General features: G+C 39.5%; 1 protein-coding gene and 1 non-coding gene across 4 annotated transcripts in view; both read left to right on the forward strand.

The window, feature by feature from the left end:
• Positions 1 to 12907, forward strand: part of LACTB2 (lactamase beta 2) — a 34906-nt gene extending 21999 nt beyond the window's left edge. For 2 of the 3 annotated variants that reach the window (XM_037148902.2, XM_053661011.1), the window contains 3 exons: positions 1445 to 1593; positions 3360 to 3441; positions 4076 to 12466. In XM_037148902.2, the coding sequence (XP_037004797.2) occupies positions 1445 to 1593; positions 3360 to 3441; positions 4076 to 4119 (275 nt within the window). In that variant the 3' untranslated portion in view covers positions 4120 to 12466. The other variant, XM_053661010.1, reaches the window with a different exon arrangement.
• Positions 12142 to 12245, forward strand: LOC119051986 (small nucleolar RNA U13). The gene has a single exon (XR_005083042.2). It is a non-coding gene; the product is annotated as a small nucleolar RNA U13 (small nucleolar RNA).
• Positions 12908 to 19590: the final 6683 nt, after the last annotated feature.

Genomic DNA, 19590 nt, shown 5'->3' on the forward strand with positions numbered 1-19590 from the left:
AGAAAAAGAAACCTGTTGTTAGTATCTCAGCTATCACTGTGCTGCTCTGCAATAAGAATCGCCCCACCATCCTGAAAGCTAAGAAACATACTGGACACAACAATAGGGCCCAGAAGGGAAAAGAGACTAGGTTACTAATTTTTGAAGTCCTTCTAACTCGTTCCTAACCAAACAGTTATGGAAAGATCCATAAATACAGTATCTTTAATACCCTTATTTTCTTTCATGAGTTCTACTTCTGTGGGGGGTAGGAAACATACCCTAGGCATTTGGATTAATATTGTGACATAAAAGGAATGGAAACTGACAGCTCTTTTTAAAGCAAAGAAAATAAATGTTTGGTGCACTCGCATTCAAGCAAAGCTAATGAGAGGCTGCCTACTAAAGGGTCTTAGCTTTCAAGCTAGAGTGTTAGCTTTAGTGAATTCCATGAACTAGCTTATTAGCACAGCAGGAGCTTCTATGTAAATTATATTCTGTATCCATAGCTACCATATATTAAAGCCTGCTACTCATCAGGCACCTGCAGGGACCTTTACAGCTAGCTAGCTGTGTCCTCACAAAAAGCCAATGAAGTAGGGAGTAGATCCTCATTGCACAGCAGCAGAAACAGCTCAAGACACTGTCATGACCACACAGTTAGGAAATGATGGTCAGTACTCTAACCAAAGCCCACGCTTGTTACATGATAATAGCTTAGCGTGCTTCTGGATACTTGGTCCTCAACTATTTTAAACATGCCTCTGGAAAATTTGTGTAATATTAATTTGCACTATGTTAAAGAGATGTAAATTTCAATATAACTTTATCTGGATTGTCAACATTTCTGAGTTGCAGCTCTCTACATAACATTTTTTAAGTTCTGTTGTGGTTCCTGTGAATTTTTAATAGGTCTTGATCACTTACATGAAGTTACTTTTACATTCCCCTTTTCAATCATTTGTAAGTAAGTGTAGTACAGTGGTAAGAGCCTAGAGTCGTAAAAAGCTCCTGAGTCAGAATCCCAGCTTCACTCTTGAGCTATGATACTGTGGGCAGGTCATTTACCCTCCTTACTCCTCAGTTTCTGCTGTTAAAAAGGGGTAATAGTAGTGCCAACCTCTTGGGATTCTTACAAAGATAATGTATAGCATTTGGAGCAGTGCCTGGCAAATAATAAGTGCTCTGTAACTATTACCTATCATTACTGTTCTGATTCCTGCTGTTATTGCTATATTTTTATTTTATACTTTTTAATGTACATAATAATATTTTGTATAGATTTTGATATAATTGTCTAATGTTTTGTGTCATATCTGTATAGTTTCCCAAATTATTCTTATTTGTTATGTATTTAGTATTCTGTTTCAATATATCATATGGATTGTTTTTAGAGTGAATTAACTTCAATTATACTTAATATTTTTCTCTGGTTGAAATAATTTTTATAATTGTTCTAATTCAGGACATGGCCCAGTAATCCATGATGCTGAAGCTAAAATTCAAGAATACATTTCTCACAGAAATATTCGAGAAAAGCAAATTCTTACAGTATTACGTGATAATTTTGAAAAATCATTTACAGTAATGGAGCTTATAAAAATTATGTACAAGGTAATTTTTGTTTAGCTTATTTGTACATAGGCACAGTTTTATTAGAATAATCTGTTTACTAAGCTATAGATACAATAAACTTACCATCTCCCAGAAAACTATTAATTTTATAAATAATGTCACTTGTATAGATTTGAAACCAGCAACCTCAACTTTCTAGAACACAGAAGTTAAACAATATCTGGCCTAGAAAACAAAAATAACCATTCTGAGCCATCATGAAACCATATACTTCATTCTGTAGGAGAGACTGTTCCCAACTACATGGTGATCAAGATTTGTAATAACTCACGTATTATTCAAGCTATCTTGACTGTCTGGTGTCCTAGCCTGTGGCAAGCAAGAAGAATCAATCTGCTAGATACGTGGATAATAGCAGTGAGGAATAGTAGCAATGCCTAACTAATGGAGAAAAAAACATGGAAAAGAACATGAGTAGAGAAATTTAGTGTATAGGGAGAACCCCTCACCTCAGCAGCCTCTAAGCACATCATTATATGACAGCCCTATTATATAGCGGTCAATTAGTATAATTCAGTTTTTCAGTGAATGTTTACTGGATAACTGCTGTATAGGTAGTATATAGCTTAGAGGTTAAGAATGTAGGCTTTGGCATTAGATTAAATAGGTTTAAAAACTCCCACTACCACAACCTCTACAGCCAGAAGAAACGTGAAAGTGTAACTAAAGAGCTTGAAAAGGTAACTGGGGCCAATTACAATTAGTAAGGGACCTTAGTATCCTATAGGTCCAAGTATCAAAAGACAGTCAGATCATACTCAGTATGTTCTGTCTTAAAAGGGAAAGATGATTTTTTTAAAAAGGGAGGGGTAGATGAAGGGTTAAGATGATTAAAAGATAAAAGTTCCATTAGCAAAAGGGTAAAGTAAATTTTGTGAGAGAGTTCATTTCCTCATAATACTGGAATCACTATAGACTGTTCATTGGTACATTGTTTTTTTTTTAATCTATTCCAAGTACAGGAAATGAACCAGGATAGGCAGGCACGATCAGGTCAAGGGAAGCCTTGATTGCCAAGCTAACAAATTTGAGCGTTAGCCAATAACCTGGGAATGACCCATCGCTCAAAGATCTTAGGCAAGGGATCAAGTAATGCAATCTAGAATACCACAGTGGTGGAGACAGTATACGGTACTGGAGCTTAAGGGCGAGTTTAGGGTCAGAGATTCATATTTGGGAATCGTTAGTGCATGATATTGCTGTGGCAAGCTGGTTGAGTAAAAAGAGAAAAGAGTCAGTGACACAACACATTGTAAACGTCAGTGTTTAAGAGAACTCCAAGGAAGAGTATCCAGGGTGAAAACTAAATGATAAAAGAGGTAGAATATCCAAGAAAAATGTGAAAAGTTATTATCATGTAGCCTAATAAATAAACCATAGGGCCAATGTCTGTAGCATCATAAAGCTATCTAGAATAATTTTTACATATATTTATTTATCCATTCATAAAATATTGAGTTCCTACTGTGTGGCATTATGCTAAGTACTGGATGTTCAGTAGTCAACAAAACATACCGTTACTGTCTTTACAGGGCTTACCCTGTATTTTATCCATAGGAAAATAAATAAGAGCATAGTGCCTAAATCAAAACATACACAAGCTGAAATTGTTTTGGCTATTACTATATAAAAATGAATTTAAGTTAAAATCATTGTCTTTGTAGCACTTTTTTAAAGTTTCAAAGGATTAACTCTGTCCTTTTTTCTAAAAAAAAGAAATACCTTCTTTTACTTTCTTTTTTTAGAATATTCCTGAGTCTTTATATAAAATGGCTGAACGTAACCTCTTGTGTCATTTGAAAAAATTAGAAAAAGAAGGAATGATATGTAAGTATACTTACAAATTTTAATTCTTTTATTGCCAGCATTTATTTTTTTTAACATATGCACTAGTTTTCTTTAGGAAAAATAACACCCATCAGAGTCTTTCGTTGATTATCACTGGAGAGATGGCACTAGGAAGGGTCAGTAGTGAGAGGCCAATGGACCACACGTGGGAACCAAACACTCCCACAGGAACTGGAATCTTGCTTAGTGGTTCCCATCCTTACCCACCAGAATGGCAGTCCAAGGCATGTAGTGGAAAATAGCTTCTCTTCTCCCAGACCGCAAGACCACAAGGAATTTTAAATGCAGAAGATTTGGAAACAGCTAAAGGTTTTAGCAACACTACATATAGTAAACTCAAAATTATTAAAGCAGTAATTCTACAATTGTTTACTAGTGTTAGGTTAATTTGTCAAATTAAGAATCTTTATGGAAGCTTAATCCTTAAAACCAACGGTTCAAGGCTTGATTGTAGAAGCTTCAGCAATGTTTTTAAAATTACAAACACAATTCTAGCTTTATATTGAGCAACAAAACTATTTTAGCAATAAATGCTTTTTCTAGCCAGAAGATAAAAATCCAGTGAATTTGCTTATCCACTGTTAAATTTTGGCTCTTAATTTTCTTTCCACAGTTAGCAACACAGATCCTGAGAAGAAATGGAGAGCTCATCTTTAGTTTCAGATTAATGGAAGTTTTGTTGTTTGGTTTTGCTTTGTTATTAGAGAATAGTATGTTCTCTTACCTATTACTTACAGAGAATATAAGTATATAACATTGAAAATAACCCTTGATATACTTTAAAATAATGCCATCTTTTTTCTCAAATATGTAATTTACATTTTACATCTATAATGTAGAATATTTTATCTAACCTAGCTCTTACAACATTTTACCAAAAATTCAGAATCCATCCATTTATCCACCTCCAGTCAATTAAGTAAAATGATTAGTTTAAAAATAATAAAATTTACATAATTTAAACTGGATATTATTCTTTGAGATTGGCTCTCTATTACCAGTGGCCAAAATACTGTTTTCTCTGGCTGCTTCAGTAACAGCACAGATTTCTACGTTATCCTTCTTTTCTGCAACCCTATTCTGTATCTACAGATAATGGCTTTGTTTTTGGGTTTGTATTAATTATAACATGATTATGTATTAGTTCTGTAGCTCTTTATTTTCTTACAGTGGTATTCTACAAATGATTCATGCACATCAACTTTTGATAATTACAAAATATTATACTCCCAGTTAAAGTCTTTATATAATAATTATTTCTGTCATCTGTGGTACAAACAACTTACTTTCCAAGTTTAGGTTTTAGTATAAAAATAGTCATCAGCATATATATGAATTATATACCAGATTTTTTTGAATTAGAGTATTATAAGTCAGGGCATTTTCTATGTCTCTTCTTTCATATTGGAAGAGAAGTAATAATAGAAAGCTACCAAACATTGATAATTGAAGGTGTCTAGGCAACTGAGCTTAACGAAAACAATGGTATTCGTTAAGTTATCCACTTTGTGCTGGGTGCGGGGTCAGGTGCTGGAGATACACAGGGGAACAAAACAGCATCTCTGCTCTCAAAAGAAGTTCATATTCTAGTTTTGGAGATGCATATCCAATATGCAGTGCCACTAAATTTGTTTGGAGTAAAGGAAGAGTATCTAACTTGGTCGGGTTGTAGAAAGCCGCTTAGAGAAGCCTGAACTCAGTCTTAAAAGATGAGTAAGTGGTAGCCAGGTGAAGAAGTTAGGGATGTTTGGGAGATGAGAAGAATTGTTCCAGTTGGAACAGTATATGCACATAAACAAAGCCATGGCAGAGCATCACGTGGTTAAGAAGCAATATGGCTAACCTATATAGTGCCTGTGGGTTGAGGTCCTAGAGAAGAAGCTCATGGGAACACAGAAATCTCACAGGAACCAATATGCTGACACCCACCCGTGCTTCACACAGGCTGGAGTACACACATAATTTAGGAATCATTTTGTTGCTGCCTCAACGGCAAGAGTTTGTCCCCAACCATCATGGTGATTGTATTCCTCTTTTTACTTCTATTTTTTTATTATTTCATTTTTCCATTACCATTTAGTCCCCTTATGCCCCTGACCCCCGAAATCACCAAACCGTCATCCATGTCCATGGATTCTTCTTATTTTTGTTTCTATCACTATAGCCATTACTTTGTCCTCCATTCAGTATACCCAGTAAGTTTGAGTTACTCATAAGCTTCTGCTGGCCGAATTACTATATACTCAACAGTTTCTATATTCGTGGCATCATCTCTGCCTTCTCTGTATATATCTTCAGCTTCTGTTTTGCAACAACTTAGTAGTCTTCTATGTGTCTTAGATTCTAATGTCCTCATTGGAGAGGACCTGGTTGGTGTAATTAATCACTTGGGACCAGAAGTGTCACAGGAAACTATCAGGAGGATTCCCCATTCAGAAGCAGTGGGCAGGATAAGCAGTTTGACATTTGCCTTTTCAGTGCAGTGAGGGAAGGAAAAGAGAAAAAGCAAAGGAGGATCTCAAAGGTAGAAGATGGGGTAGCATATAAGAGAAATATTTTAGGAAAAAAATAGCACTTAGAAACTGACAAGATCTTGAGAGGTGGGAATGAGGTAGAAAGGGAGAAGTCTAGCAGAACAATGTTTCTGGCTTACACAGTTGAGTAGATGTTGACCTTGTCACCAGGATGAGAGAATACAGGAAATGGAGTGAGTAGAGTTAGGAAAAGGGGAAAGAAACATTGTACTATATATAGATAGGAATCTGGAGTACCAAGGAACATCCAAAGGGAGATACCTACTAGGCACTTAGATATATGGAGCTGGAGCTAAATAATAGGATATATTTTGTTGCAGGTGACAGAAGCTTAGTTTTAACTAGCTTAAGCTAAAGGGAATGTTGGTTGCACCCAATCTGAGAAGGATGAAGGTAGAGCCAGGCTTGAACAGAAACAGGGATTTGAGTTTCCATCAATACAACCCCAGAACTCTCAACTCAGTGTTTTGAAGTGGAGACTCCCAAACACCATGGCTTCTTCTCACAGCAGGGGACATGGCTATGGGCAGCTCTGGGCACATATCCTACCCAGTCTATAACCAGCAGGGAAAGCTGGGTCTTCCAGCTTCAGTTTAGAAAATCTGGGGGAAGGACTCAGTGATTTGTATTAACTTGTTTGCATTCCTTAGGTCAGTCCCCATGGTCAAGAAAACCTGAGGTACTATATTTGGCCCAGCTTTTGGTCTTATGCCTATCCCTGTGGTCAGAGTGGGTGAGATCTGTTCTCAGATGCAGCAGAATATCACAGGAAGATTCTCAACTAATACTAATTTTTAATACTAATACTAATTTGCTTTCTTTCCAATGTATATAAAATATGAGAGGGGACCCCCAAAAATGATATTATCTTCTAGAGGGGAGGGTCCTTGTAGCACAGACTTCCCCAAGTAGGTGAGTGTTCTAGGAACCCATCTGTATCAGTGTACCAGCTGGCATCATTGCGAGAGGATGCACTGGGCTTCGGTGGCTTTTTTTGGAGGACTTTCAAAGCGTTTGCCCATTTCATGATGGGTAGTTTATGAGCATAGCTGCTGACACCCATGCTGAGTGTTTAGCAGTTTTTGACAATAAATGACTCCCATCCTCTACCCTCCCTATTCACCTGATCTTGCCCCAAGCGACTTTTTTTGTTTGTTTCCCCAATGAAAAAGTCCTTAAAGGGAAACTGCCAACCTGGAAGAAGTGAAACAAAAAGCTGCAGAAGCACTGATGGTGGTCCAAAAAACTGCTCCAGCTGAGCAACTGAAACAACTATCAGTGAATAGAAAATTATTCTAATAAAAAAATGAGGCAGTTATTAATTCAAAAAACAAATTTCTTCAATGAAGGAAATAATTATTAACTGCCATCTCTCTCTGCATTTTTACATTGGCAATAATGTCAACACTGAGTACAATTTGTGCTATAACAAGAAAGGAGGTGGGGGGTTGAGAATGCTAAATCATCACCTATGATAGGCAAAGTCAATAAAGTCTAAACTTGACCAATGAATAAAAGTATAAGCATCTTAGTAGTTAATCCCAGGAAAAAATATATCTTAAAAAGAGAGACAAAGGTGAAATGTTTTTTCCTGTTGGTAGTAGTTAATTTTTTAAATTAGGTATGCTTTATTAGTTTGATATAAATGAAACATTTTAATGTCAAAAATACTGATATTATGAAGACTTCCAGTCAAGATAGAGGCATAGGTAAATACTTCACCTGCATACACAACGACAGCAAAAACTACACCTAGACTACAAAACAAATATTACCCAGAACCATTAGAAAATTGAGCTGTATGGAAGTCCAATGACCAAGGATTTTAAAAAGCCACATTCATCCAGATGTGTAGGAGGGGCAGAGACGTGGAGAGGTGCTGGAATGAGTGACCCCACATTCACAAGTGGTGGATAAAAATTGGGAGGGATACCCCAGGAATGAGCAATCCCAGCTCCAGAACAGACAACCCAGCCCAGGGTTCCAGCACCAAGAAGATAAGTTCCCATAACTTCTTGCTGTAAAAACCAGTGGGGGTTGAGGTGGTGGAAGAAACTGCACAATTCTCAAAAGACTCTGTAAAGGGCCCTCAATGGCCCTAGGACTCACGCATACCCACCACCCCTGGGATTTAGCACCAAAGCCACAGCTGGAAGGGCGTAAGTGGCATACAGGGAGAAGAGGAGAAAGTGCAGTGTGAGTGCTGGGAGACAGCGGCCCCCCGGGCAGTCTCCAGAAGCCAGGCAGTGGCATTGTCCCCTCTCTGAGCCCTCCCCACACAGAGCCACAAAGGGTGAAAGGGATTGCCTCACCTGGGTGATTACCTAAGGTCCAGCCCAATACAATGTACAGGTGCCTTTTCTATAATAGGCCATGCAACTGCCTAATCAAAGCAGCTACCTAGTACACAGAAACAAACACAGGGAGGCTGCCAAATTGAGGAGACAGAAATATGGCCCAAATGAAAGAACAGAACAAAACTCCAGGAAAAGAACCAAATGAAATGCAGATACGCAAGCTATCAGATGCAGAGTTCAAAACACTGGTTATCAGGATGATCAAAGAAACCATTGGATACTACAACAGCATAAAAGGCAGAAATGGAGGTTTTCATTAAGTCAAAGAAAAATCTACAGGAACCAATAATGGAGTGGATTAAGCTAAGACTCAAATCAATGATTTTGAACACAAGGAAGGAAAAAGCATTCAATCAGAACAGCAGGAAGAAAAAGAGTTCAAAAAATGAGGAGAGGCTTAGGAGCCTCTGGGACTACTTTAAACATCGTCCAAATCATAGAGGTGCCAGAAGAGGAAGAAGAAGAACAAGAAATTTTAAAACTTGAAAAAATAATGAAAGAAAACTTCCCTAATTTGACAAAGGAAATAGACAATACAAGTCCAGGAAGCACAGAGAGTCCTAAACAAGTTGGACCCAAAGAGGACCACACCAAGACACATCATAATTAAAATGCCAAAGGTTAAAGATAAAGAGAGAATTTTACAAGCAGTAAGAGAAAAGCATACAGTCACCTACAAAAGAGTTCCCATAAGACTGTCAGTGGATTTCTCAAAAGAAACTTTGCAGGCAAGAATGGACTAACAAATATTCAAAGTGATGAAAAGCAAGGACCTACAATCTAGATTATTATATCCAGCAAAGCTGTCATTTAGAATGGAAGGGCTGATAAAGTGCTTTCCAGACAAGCTAAAACTGAAGGAGTCCATCGTTACTAAGCCATTATTATATGAAATGTTAAAGGGAACTGTATAAGAAAAAAGATCAAAACTATGAACACTAAAATGGCAACAAATTCACAACTATCAACAACTACACCTAAAAAACAAACTAAGCAAGCAGAACAGAAACAGTCATAGATATGGAGATCATTTGGAGGGTTATCACCTGGGAGGGGGAAAGAGGAGGCTGGGGGAAAGGTGCAGAGATTAAGAAGTACAAATTGGTAGGTGCAAAATAGACAGGGCAATGTTAAGAACAGTATAGGAGCCCTGGCTGGTGTGGCTCAGTGGACAGGCTCAGAGCACCAGCCTGTGCACTGGAAGGTTACCAGTTCAATTCGTACTCTGGGCACATTCCTGGGTTGCCAGCCAGGTCCTCAGTTGCAGGTGGGAGAGAAACAGCCTATCACTGTTTCTCTCACACATCATGTTTCTCTTCCTCTTTCTCCTTCCTTCCCCCTCTCTCTAAAAAAAATAATAATAATTTTAAAAAAAAAAAGAACAGTACAGGAAATGGAGTAGCCAAAGAACTTGTATGTATGACCCACGGACATGAACTCAGGGAGGAGATTGCTGGAGAGAATGGGGGTACCAGGTGCAGTAGGGCAAAGGGGGAAAACTTGGGACAAATGTCATAGCATAATCAATAAAACATACTTAAAAACAAAGAATGCAAAAAATACTGGTGTTACACACTGAGTATGTTTCAACTCCTTAGTCCAATGGAGCAAGCACTTTTGTACTACAATTTTCTCCTGAAAAATTATCAAGAACTGGGAACGAGAGGTACAGTTTATTTAATGTTCTCTTAGGCTTAAGGATAAGAATCTTTAAGTTTATATTCCTCGGCGGTTACAATTTTCAAGCATAAAATGTTCCCTGAGCATAAATATTCTGACCTATTATCTAGACCGAAGGGCCTGGAGAATTAGGTGAACTGGAGACTTAAAGTTTCACTGTAGTGGGAAAACCATCTAAAGAGAACTAAACCCAAGTGTCCTGCATCCAGCAAGTAGCTCTATAGTAGATCCCAACTTGGTTTTTTAGGCACAATATGGTAGGTTATTAAAGATCTATCAGAGGTTATCTCTCTTGTTGAGACCTAAACTGAATTTAGGATTCAGTAACTAACCAGTGTAAAGAGCAGAGAGAGGACTCAGCTTCTTTCAGAGTGCTCGGCCAACACCACTTTTTCTCTCTGGTTGGTCAAGTTACGCACTACAAATTCTGCAGGAAAGCTAACATGCATGACAGATCCCCTCACTTATTTCTACTGAGGTTTTTAAGAACTTTAGGGTGGTTAATGACCACAAAGAACTGAAGAATACACCTCTGAAGAAAAGAAATTTTTTCTTGATATACTTAAATTGAAGACCAATCTAAAAAAAAAAAACATGTTGCTATAAATCAGAGGTTTCCAATATAAGTTAGGTTGCAGCAATTCAGGGTTCAAGTAGATGACCCTATTTTGTGCATGATTATATTAATACTGTAGTATATTCGATACTTAATGTGTTATGAGTAAAAAGCATCTCTACTGAAAGACTGACAGTTAATTAGTCGTCCCATGTTTTTTTACCATTATTCTGTAAGATTTTCATCCACTGAGTATCAATTTCTTACTTTTAAGGTGAGAGTATTCTCTCGGCATATAAATGCAACCTACACTGTTGATATTTTCCCAAGAGCTGAAGAAAGTTTTTAACTAGAAGGAGCTCTCTGGTTTTATACCACAGAATTGTTCCCAGCCTACTCGTGGAACTAGATTAATCCTGTTTCAGTCCCATGCTTTAATTTTTAAAAAAATTAAAAAATGCATATCACAAATGACACATCTCAAGATTTTATATCTAAACCTGAAACTTTAAGAAATATTGTTAACCATTCACTCCTTCAGAGCAAAAATGTGGTCTTGGACCACTTTTATCATTCTCAACTGGAGTGCTTATTACAAACGCAAATTTCTGGTACCTACCCAGATTTACTGAATCCAAATTTCTGAAGAGGACTAAGGAATGTAATTTTTCCATTGGTTCCTTTCCCACATCAATTATAATTTAGCATTGTGTTGTTAGTTTTTATTGTATCAAAGGTCAGCGTGAGATACACACATATAAAATCTCTGGGTTTCTTGAATGCTACTGAGAACAGTTGTGTTTTATTATTCAGTGTTCTCCAGTGTCCATGGAACAAAATCTCAGATTTCAGACCTAGAAAAATACTTTTTTTTTTGGTCCTATAAACTGGTATGTTTCCTCTGTTGGACTAGTGCTTGTCAAATTTGACTAATTCTCAGAATCATCTGGGGAACTTTTAAAACATACACAGCTTCCCAGACCCCAAGCAAGGCCCATTCATCAGAATCTCCAGGTTAGGGAGGGTCCCTGTGAGAGTGATAATTAATCGTGTTTCAAAAGCCCTACGTGGGGACAATATCTAGTTAATCACCATGTTCACTTTTTGCTTTGGCATCCTGGAAGCTAGTCTTAAAACATCTTTTCTTGGAATTCGGTTATTTGATATAATTATTCTCCTTTTCTTTCCTCCATTGTATTACTTGTCTCATTTAGTATGTCTTTAATGAATTTCAACTTTAGCGGAAATAACTTACAGTAATACTTCCTTTGAAAAGGACTCATGGACATGGGTATAAGTGGAGTAAATGGTAATGGGGAAAATACAATAAAAATTAAATCAAAAGAACAAAAGTACTATCCTTTGGACTATCATATTTCTTGCAATAGCATTTAAGCCTAAAATAAATCAGTTATTAGTATTACAGAGTAAAAGAATATTGTGAACCTGAAAGTTTCATCATTCTGATTTTATGGAGGCTTCATGAGAAATTACTGTTTGAAAAGAACTCTGAAAATCATTGCTATTAAATGGCATATACACACTGATTTTTTTTTTTTTGCAGTTCGTATACATGATGATTGGGTGTTCACAGTATCATGAGAGATGTGCCTCTCCCAAACCTTATTTACTACATCAGCACATACCCATGTGATGTGAAGTAGATAATAAACACCATGTACATATTTAAGCTTTTGGTACCCCTTTAGTCCTTTCACTATGGGCACCCCAAATACTGAATACGTTCTTCTTATGTGCCACCTCAGAGATCTAATCCATGTTAGTGGTGTTAACCATTACCACCATGCTGAATAATTTCCAGATATGTGCTTGAGCTTGACTCATTCACCACAACCCAGGCCTATATCTTTTGCACTCTGCAGGAACTTTTCAATTGGCTATCTCCCAAAGTCCAGACATCAGTGTGAAGAAAGTCATCATATCTAAAAACAAGCTTTTCTGCGTATTTCACCATTTTATATTCCTAGTTACCACCCTTGCAATCTCACCATTTGGATGAACAGCATCACCATTCTCCATATCCCAAGCTGTATTAGCCCTTGGTCACTCCTATTTCTCTAAACCTTACTCCACTTAGCACAGCAATATTTGTGCTATAGTTTGAGGATGCAGATTCAATCTGAAGACCAATAAAATGCTGGTGCTCCAAAGGAGTGATAAATTGCCAAGGAAGTGTGAGTGGCTTGCTTCACAGGGAAAAAGGCTATCATTTGTCTTAGTTTCAAGGATTTATCCCTTTCTTGTTCCCTGGCCTAGTCTTCATTTCCCAAATTAAACTAATAATTGATTTTCTTGCACATGGCCTATTCCTGTTTCAATCCATCATGGTGGTGGTGGTAACAGTTTAGTAATAGTATTCATCTGTAGAAAAGAAATGACAATAATTCAATTAGTTGTTATTGAGATAGGATAGTAAGCAAGGAAAATTCCTTAGCAAGTGGAACAGGGAAACTGAAGCAGACAGCTGAATACAATGGCTGAGCAATTTATAGCCATGTGTGGATGGTCACCAGGGCAGAAGGCCCCCTGAGTGCCTGGCAGGGGGCAAAACTGAGAAAATAAGGAACCAACCCTAAGGGTAACCCTTCTCCTAGCCTTTTCTCCCTGGAAACCACATCTAGGAGATAACATACATCTAGGCCTCCGTTATGTTTCAGCTGCAGGCCTAGAGAAGCAGCCAAACCAGGTGGGCGATGCCAGGATCTCCTACAATTACTAAAGACCCTCTGCTCTGCTGCTAACCAATCAGTGGAGACCATGACCCTGAAAGGGTAAACCTAGAGAACCGATGAATGTTCTACTGAACCCTCCTCTGAGATCTTGCCTAAGATTCTCACTGCAAGAGAGAGATAAAAGCCTCCGCACAAAGAACCCTAGCTCCCCCTCTGGGAAGCAGCCTGAGTCATACCCTTTTTCACCACCGTCCCCCACTCTGCCCCACTTCTTTCCTCATGGGCACCAGTCTCCCAGACTGTAAGGCGATGGGCAGCTGGCTACTTGTCCCAGGCTTGGGTAAACAGAGGCAGTCTGGCTTCCTCAACCAGATGCCTGGGCAACTAAGGAAAGCAGTTTCCCGTAACCTTGAGAATGGGTCTGATAAGTAATGTTCTTGTAGCCTTGCAATTGGATCCAGTAAATGGTTCCCATAGCCTCAAGTAGGCTCGCATGGGTAGAATGAAGCTCTATTGTATAATCTGTTGGCTCCTTGCCAACTCTGTAACTCTGTATTTAGTATATTAAAGGGTTAGGGATTTCCCTCTGAGAGAAAGGGGCCAGGTAACTTGAAGTGTGACATGCAGAGACACATGGGGACACAAGGGACACACAGTTTGCAGCATGCATGGATCCCCCAGCCTTGAGTAAAGGCATGTCAGGCATCCCCACGGCTCCATGAGTATACTTTCGTCTTCCCAAATCCAATGAACTTGTTAGGCCTGACCTGTCACAACACACAGGCTAATCCCTGAACCTGTCCCCAAGGCTCCCTCCTCTCTGACTTCCCAGTGAGCTCAGGCAGCCCAACCCAGGCTCTCCTGTTTGCTCCTTCTATGCTAAGCCCTTTCTTGTTTCACTGTCCCCAGCTTTAATAAATGTATCCTCACAGTCACCTGGACTCCTTGTGAAATCTCTCCTATGCAAAGTCAAGAACCTACACACTACCAGCTGGCCCTGGGCAGACCCACTCAGGGCCAGGTCCCTGACCAGTAACATAGTGAATATTAAATATTCAGGGTGTCTAGTATGATTTCTGGTACCAGTTTAATACTAGTTGCTATTATTTTCTCATTGTCGTTAACAGAGTATATTTACATATTTCCCTGGGACTATTTCACTTTGACTTACACCATTAAACTCCACAAAATAAGATATTTATTCTTTAGTAAAATCTTACCATAAGTATATAAGATAAAATTCACATACTTCACCTTGGGAGTTAAAATGTAATTGTTGTAAATTCCTAAACAAGTTATTTTAGAGAGACTCTGTTTCCTTACTTGAAATAAGGATAACATTATGTTTTATCCTCATTTTATTACAAGGGTAAAATTAATAATATGTATCAACAGTGTTCAGAGGACTGCAAAGAATTGTCTACATTTCACTTGTTTGCATTTGTGCTGTATGCTTTGTCTTGGGCTGATACAATCAAGAAAACAGCTCCAAAGCTCCCTGGCCACCACCTCAACATCTTGGTTCTCCTAGGCACTGAGTCATATACCATTTTTCTGATGGCTACGAGATAATCAGCTCAGTTCAACCAGTCACAAATTCCCTAAGGCATAAGACCTTCTAAACATAGAAGCAGTTTACGAAAGCATTTTTCACAGAAGATGCAAAGAGAAAATGACTCATTTCCTTCAGGTGAAAGTGATGTGCTGGGTGGCCTTCCTGGCAGATGTAAGTCCCCAGCTGCCTTTTGAAATATCCACAAATATGCTGCTCTCTCTGGCATGTGCCAGCAACCCCAGGAACCGCTGACCAATCACCATTTTAGGACCCTCTTGAAAACACAACAGATTCAAACTAAGACCCCCCCATCTGTGTATGTTGAGATTATTTCAGATATTCACCCTACCATACATCACAGTCCTTGACCATTGCCTCAGATACAAGTCACTCCACCCATCAGTTATTCTCATTCGTGTTCATACTACTATTGATTTTTTTGCCCTGATTCAACCAGCTCTTTCTTTTTATATATATTTTTTATATTTTATTGATTATGCCATTACAGTTGTTCTATTTCCCCCTTCATTCCCCTCCACCCTGCACACTCCTTCCCCCACCATTCCCCCCCTTTAGTTTATGACCATGTGTCTCAAGTTCTTCAGATTCTATATTTCCCCTACTATTCTTACCCTCCCCCCTATCTATTTTCTACCTACCATCTATGCTACTTATTTTATGTACCTTCTCCACCCTTCTCCTTCTCCCACTCCCCTGTTGCTAACCCTCCATGTGATCTTCATTTCTATGGTTCCACTCCTGATCTAGCTGTCCTCTTAGTTTGCTTTTGATTTAGGTGTGGTTCTTAATAACTGTGAGTTTGCTGTCCTTTCACTGTTCATCTTTTTTATCTTCTTTTTCTTAGGTAAGTCCCTTTAACATTTCATATAATAAGGGCTTGATGAGGATGAACTCCTTGAATTTGATCTTAACTGAGAAGCACTGTATCTGCCCTTCCATTCTAAATGAAAGCTTTGCTGGATAGAGCAATCTTGGATGGAGGTCTTTGGATTTCATGACTTGGAATACCTCTTTCCAGCCCCTTCTTGCCTGTAAGGTCTCTTTTGAGAAATCCACTGACAGTCTTATGGGAACTCATTTAAAGGTGACTGTCCCCTTATCTCTTGCTGCTTCCAGGATTCTCTCCTTCATTTTAATCTTGGCTAATGTAATTATGATGTGCCTTGGTGTGTTTCTTCTTGGGTCCAAGTTCTTTGGGACTCTCTGAGCTTCCTGGATTTCCTGAAAGTCTGTTTCCTTTGCCAGATTGGGGAAATTCTCCTTTATTATTTGTTCAAATAAGTGTTCCACTTGTGGCTGTTCCTCTTCCCCTTCTGATATTCCTATAATTCGGATGTTGGAATGTTTAAAGATGTCCTGAAGGTTCCTAAGCCTCTCCTCATTTTTTTGAATTCTTGTTTCTTCATCCTTTTCTGTTTGGTCATTTTTTTCTTCCTTCTGGTCTACTCCCTTGATTTGAGTCCCAGTTTCCTTTCCATTACTCTTGGTTTCCTGTGCATTTCTCTTCATTTCAATTAGTTTAGCCTTCATATGTTCCTCTAATTTGTGACTAAAATCAACCAGTTCTGTGAGCATCCTGATCACCAGTGTTTTGAATTGTGCATCTGAGAGTTTAGCTGTTTCTTGGTCGCTTAGAATTATTGGCTCTGTCTGGGGCTTTGAGTTCTTCTTGAGCCATAATTTTTTGCTCTGTTTGGGCCCATTACATTTGAGGAGTGGAGCCCTAGGTGTTCACCAGGGCGGGGCCACCCAGGTCACTGGGTTGTGACACTGTATGTGGGGGTGGAGTCAGAGAGGGATAATAGCGGTCCCCTCTGCTGCTTCCTGCCACTGGGGCCTGTGTGGTTTATCTCACTGCTTGCTCCTTCTCCAGTTTATCTGCGCGAGAATGTGTGACCCTGGTCAGCCCTCAGTGAGTCCTCCGCCTTGCGCCCTCAGTGGGTCTGCCCGGTACTCCACACCTAGGATCCACCCACAGCTGCCTGTGCACCTGGGTTGCACACCCGGGTCGGTCCGGGGGATCTTTCCTGCCCGACCCGCCTCTGTTACTGGCTCTGCCCCTCTTACCAGTTTGGCTGAGTTGTTCGCTGTTGTCAGACTTCCGTATAGTTTAATTTTCTGTGGTTTGGCTGCATTTTTGTTGCTAAAACTTTGTTGTTTTTAAACTTGGTTGTGCAAGAAGGTACAGTGTTTTCACCTACACCTCCATCTTGGTGGAAGTCCCCTCTCAACCAGCTCTTTCTATTCCTCTTCCACCAGAACCTTTCCACTACTCGGTTCATGTTTTTATTTGCCCAACATCCCTTCCTCCACACCTTCTAGTAATAGCCCCACCCTATCCATAAGGAAAAGCATGTGACTAAGGTGGGTCACAAAAGTTGACTCAGAAATGATCAAGCGACCAAGCCAGCCTGGTCTAAGTCTTTCCTTGTGATTGTTCTGATAGGACTTAAAGTGACCATATTCTCTGCTATGTAATTAAGTTTCATTTACAATATGGAAAAATGAAGCCAAACTGAAACAAGGAAGGAAAAAAAGAGAAAGAGATGAAGAAATAGAGTCCTCCTCTTCCTATAAGTGGCCTGAGATGACTTCTGAAAATGATTCACTGTTCACTTGACCCAGAAAACCCCCACAGACATGCCAGTCAAAAGGTTTTTAATCTTTGTGTTCACATTAGGAACACTCATGAAACTGCCCAGACCATCAAGTATTTGAAGCCACCAAATATCTGAAGGATGTCACTTTATAGAAGGCACAGTGTATGCCATTCTGTCATTACAATTATGGAATTGGTAGATATTCCCTGGCCAAACAGCAGGGCTGGACACAGAGTCAGTGACCCGAAAAGAGTGCTGAATGTTTGCTGCATGTGCTTAAAAATTCAGAGTAAAGGTGAGCTTAAGAGTTTAGGTGTGAGTTCTCTGGTCATTGAGCACAGGCGAGCAAAGCTGGGTGTAGAATCTGCAGAGCTCAAGGGCGGATTAACCCACACTCAAGCTCTCCCTGCCACAATGAGAGAGATAGTCCTACTGGAAAAGACCAGATTCTTCCTAAACCAGAAGAAAAAGATACCTCAGAAGAAACAGAAACTTATGGCCTGGGAGTAAATTCAGCATCAAGTAAATGTTAATAAAAGTAAAAGCAGGGAAGAAAAAAATTGAGTCCTGATGAGGTCAAGTGCCTGGTTCTAGTTCCTGTGGTCCACAGTGCGCCCAGTCCCTGGAGCTTTTCTTCCGAATCTGTTAATTTTTAGTCACTTGCATCTAGGAGAGTTATAACTCATATAATCAATTCCTTTGTAAATAAACCACCCTACATCCTCCACCAAACACTTCCATGACTATTTGCTCTACCTATATCCTAGCCTCCCCTCAAACCTCTGACTCCCCTCAGCCCACTTGCATGGGGCCGATGGTGTCCTTCCACTGCAAACCATTACAGTGTCATGCCACCATGGAAACCTCTGTTCCCATGGCATCTTTCCCTCCACCCTCACTGTTGTCACTCCCCCTCACTCACTCAAGCAAGAATCCAGCTCAGGGTCCTTCCTGATCTCATCGCTGTGTAGAAAAATCTCCACTCTCAGTTTCTCAATTGCCTTGTCCCTAATCATTCTTTTTCTTCCCTCCTTCCTTCCAGTGTGAAAAGAGGTGTCCCCTTCTATTAAAGCTAATCCCCTGCCTATGTTCTAGGGGATCCCAAACCTCAGAGTCCATCACTTTCCCCACCCCTCCCCATCTCCCAGTGTCTCCAACTTTTCCCTCACTTCCCTCCTATCTAAACACACTCAATTGTCAGATCATTCAACAGCAAACATAAAGCCTACCTTAATCTCTTATTCCTCTTGACATAACCTGCTCTCTCCTCCCCTTCAGAGCTCCCTGAAAGCATTTACACTTCCTGTTTCCATTTCTTCATTTTGCATTCACCACTTTCTGAAACTGATCTTTCTTCTATCGCAGAATCATTAACTCAGGTCAGCTCATGGTCCTACCCCTAGCAGAACACAAGACTGGCCTGGGTGGGTCCCAGATATTCATAACCATTACCAGCCAGCTCTCCTTCAACTGCCAGATCCACCTCTGAGCATCTTCTGCCAGTCTCACCTACTAGTAATAAGTTGTTACCATGTTACCATGGTTGCTCCACTGTGCACTAGATGCCATCTTTACTACCTAAGGACTTGGCTTCTGCAAGTATATCCTGGAGAAGAAATTGCTCTCTCTAATGGCTCATTCCCTCTGCATGCAAACATGTCATAATAAATTGTATCCAAAAAGACAAAGACTTTCCCTAGACCCCTCTCCAGCTACTTGCCTATCTCTCTGCCTCATCTTATAGGAAAATAACCCTGTATGAGTTGCTTATACTCAAGCTTCCATCTTACCACCTCTCTTTCTTGAACCCACTCCAATCAACCATTGATTTCTACCATTCCAAAGAAAAAACTCTTCAAGGTCACTAATGACCTTAGTAATAAGTCAGGGTTCTAGCAGGAGCAAGTGATACATTCAAATTGGATAATTTGGGGAAATTTCCATAAAAGGACTCTTCAAAGGTATGGGCAGGATATAAGCAAACCACAAGAGATAGTGCAGTACTTGAGACTATTAACAATGGCATGCATCAAGGGGCAAGAGTAAGCAGTGGTTACCAAAGCCCAAGTGAGAGCTGTGGGTACAGGGCCTCCTGACAAGCTGCGGCCTTCTCTGGAAGATGGCAAGTGTGT

The sequence above is a fragment of the Artibeus jamaicensis genome, unplaced genomic scaffold (genome assembly GCF_021234435.1).
Source record: "Artibeus jamaicensis isolate MK-2021 breed Jamaican fruit bat unplaced genomic scaffold, CSHL_Jam_final scaffold_916, whole genome shotgun sequence".
Classification (NCBI taxonomy): Eukaryota; Metazoa; Chordata; class Mammalia; order Chiroptera; family Phyllostomidae; genus Artibeus; species Artibeus jamaicensis.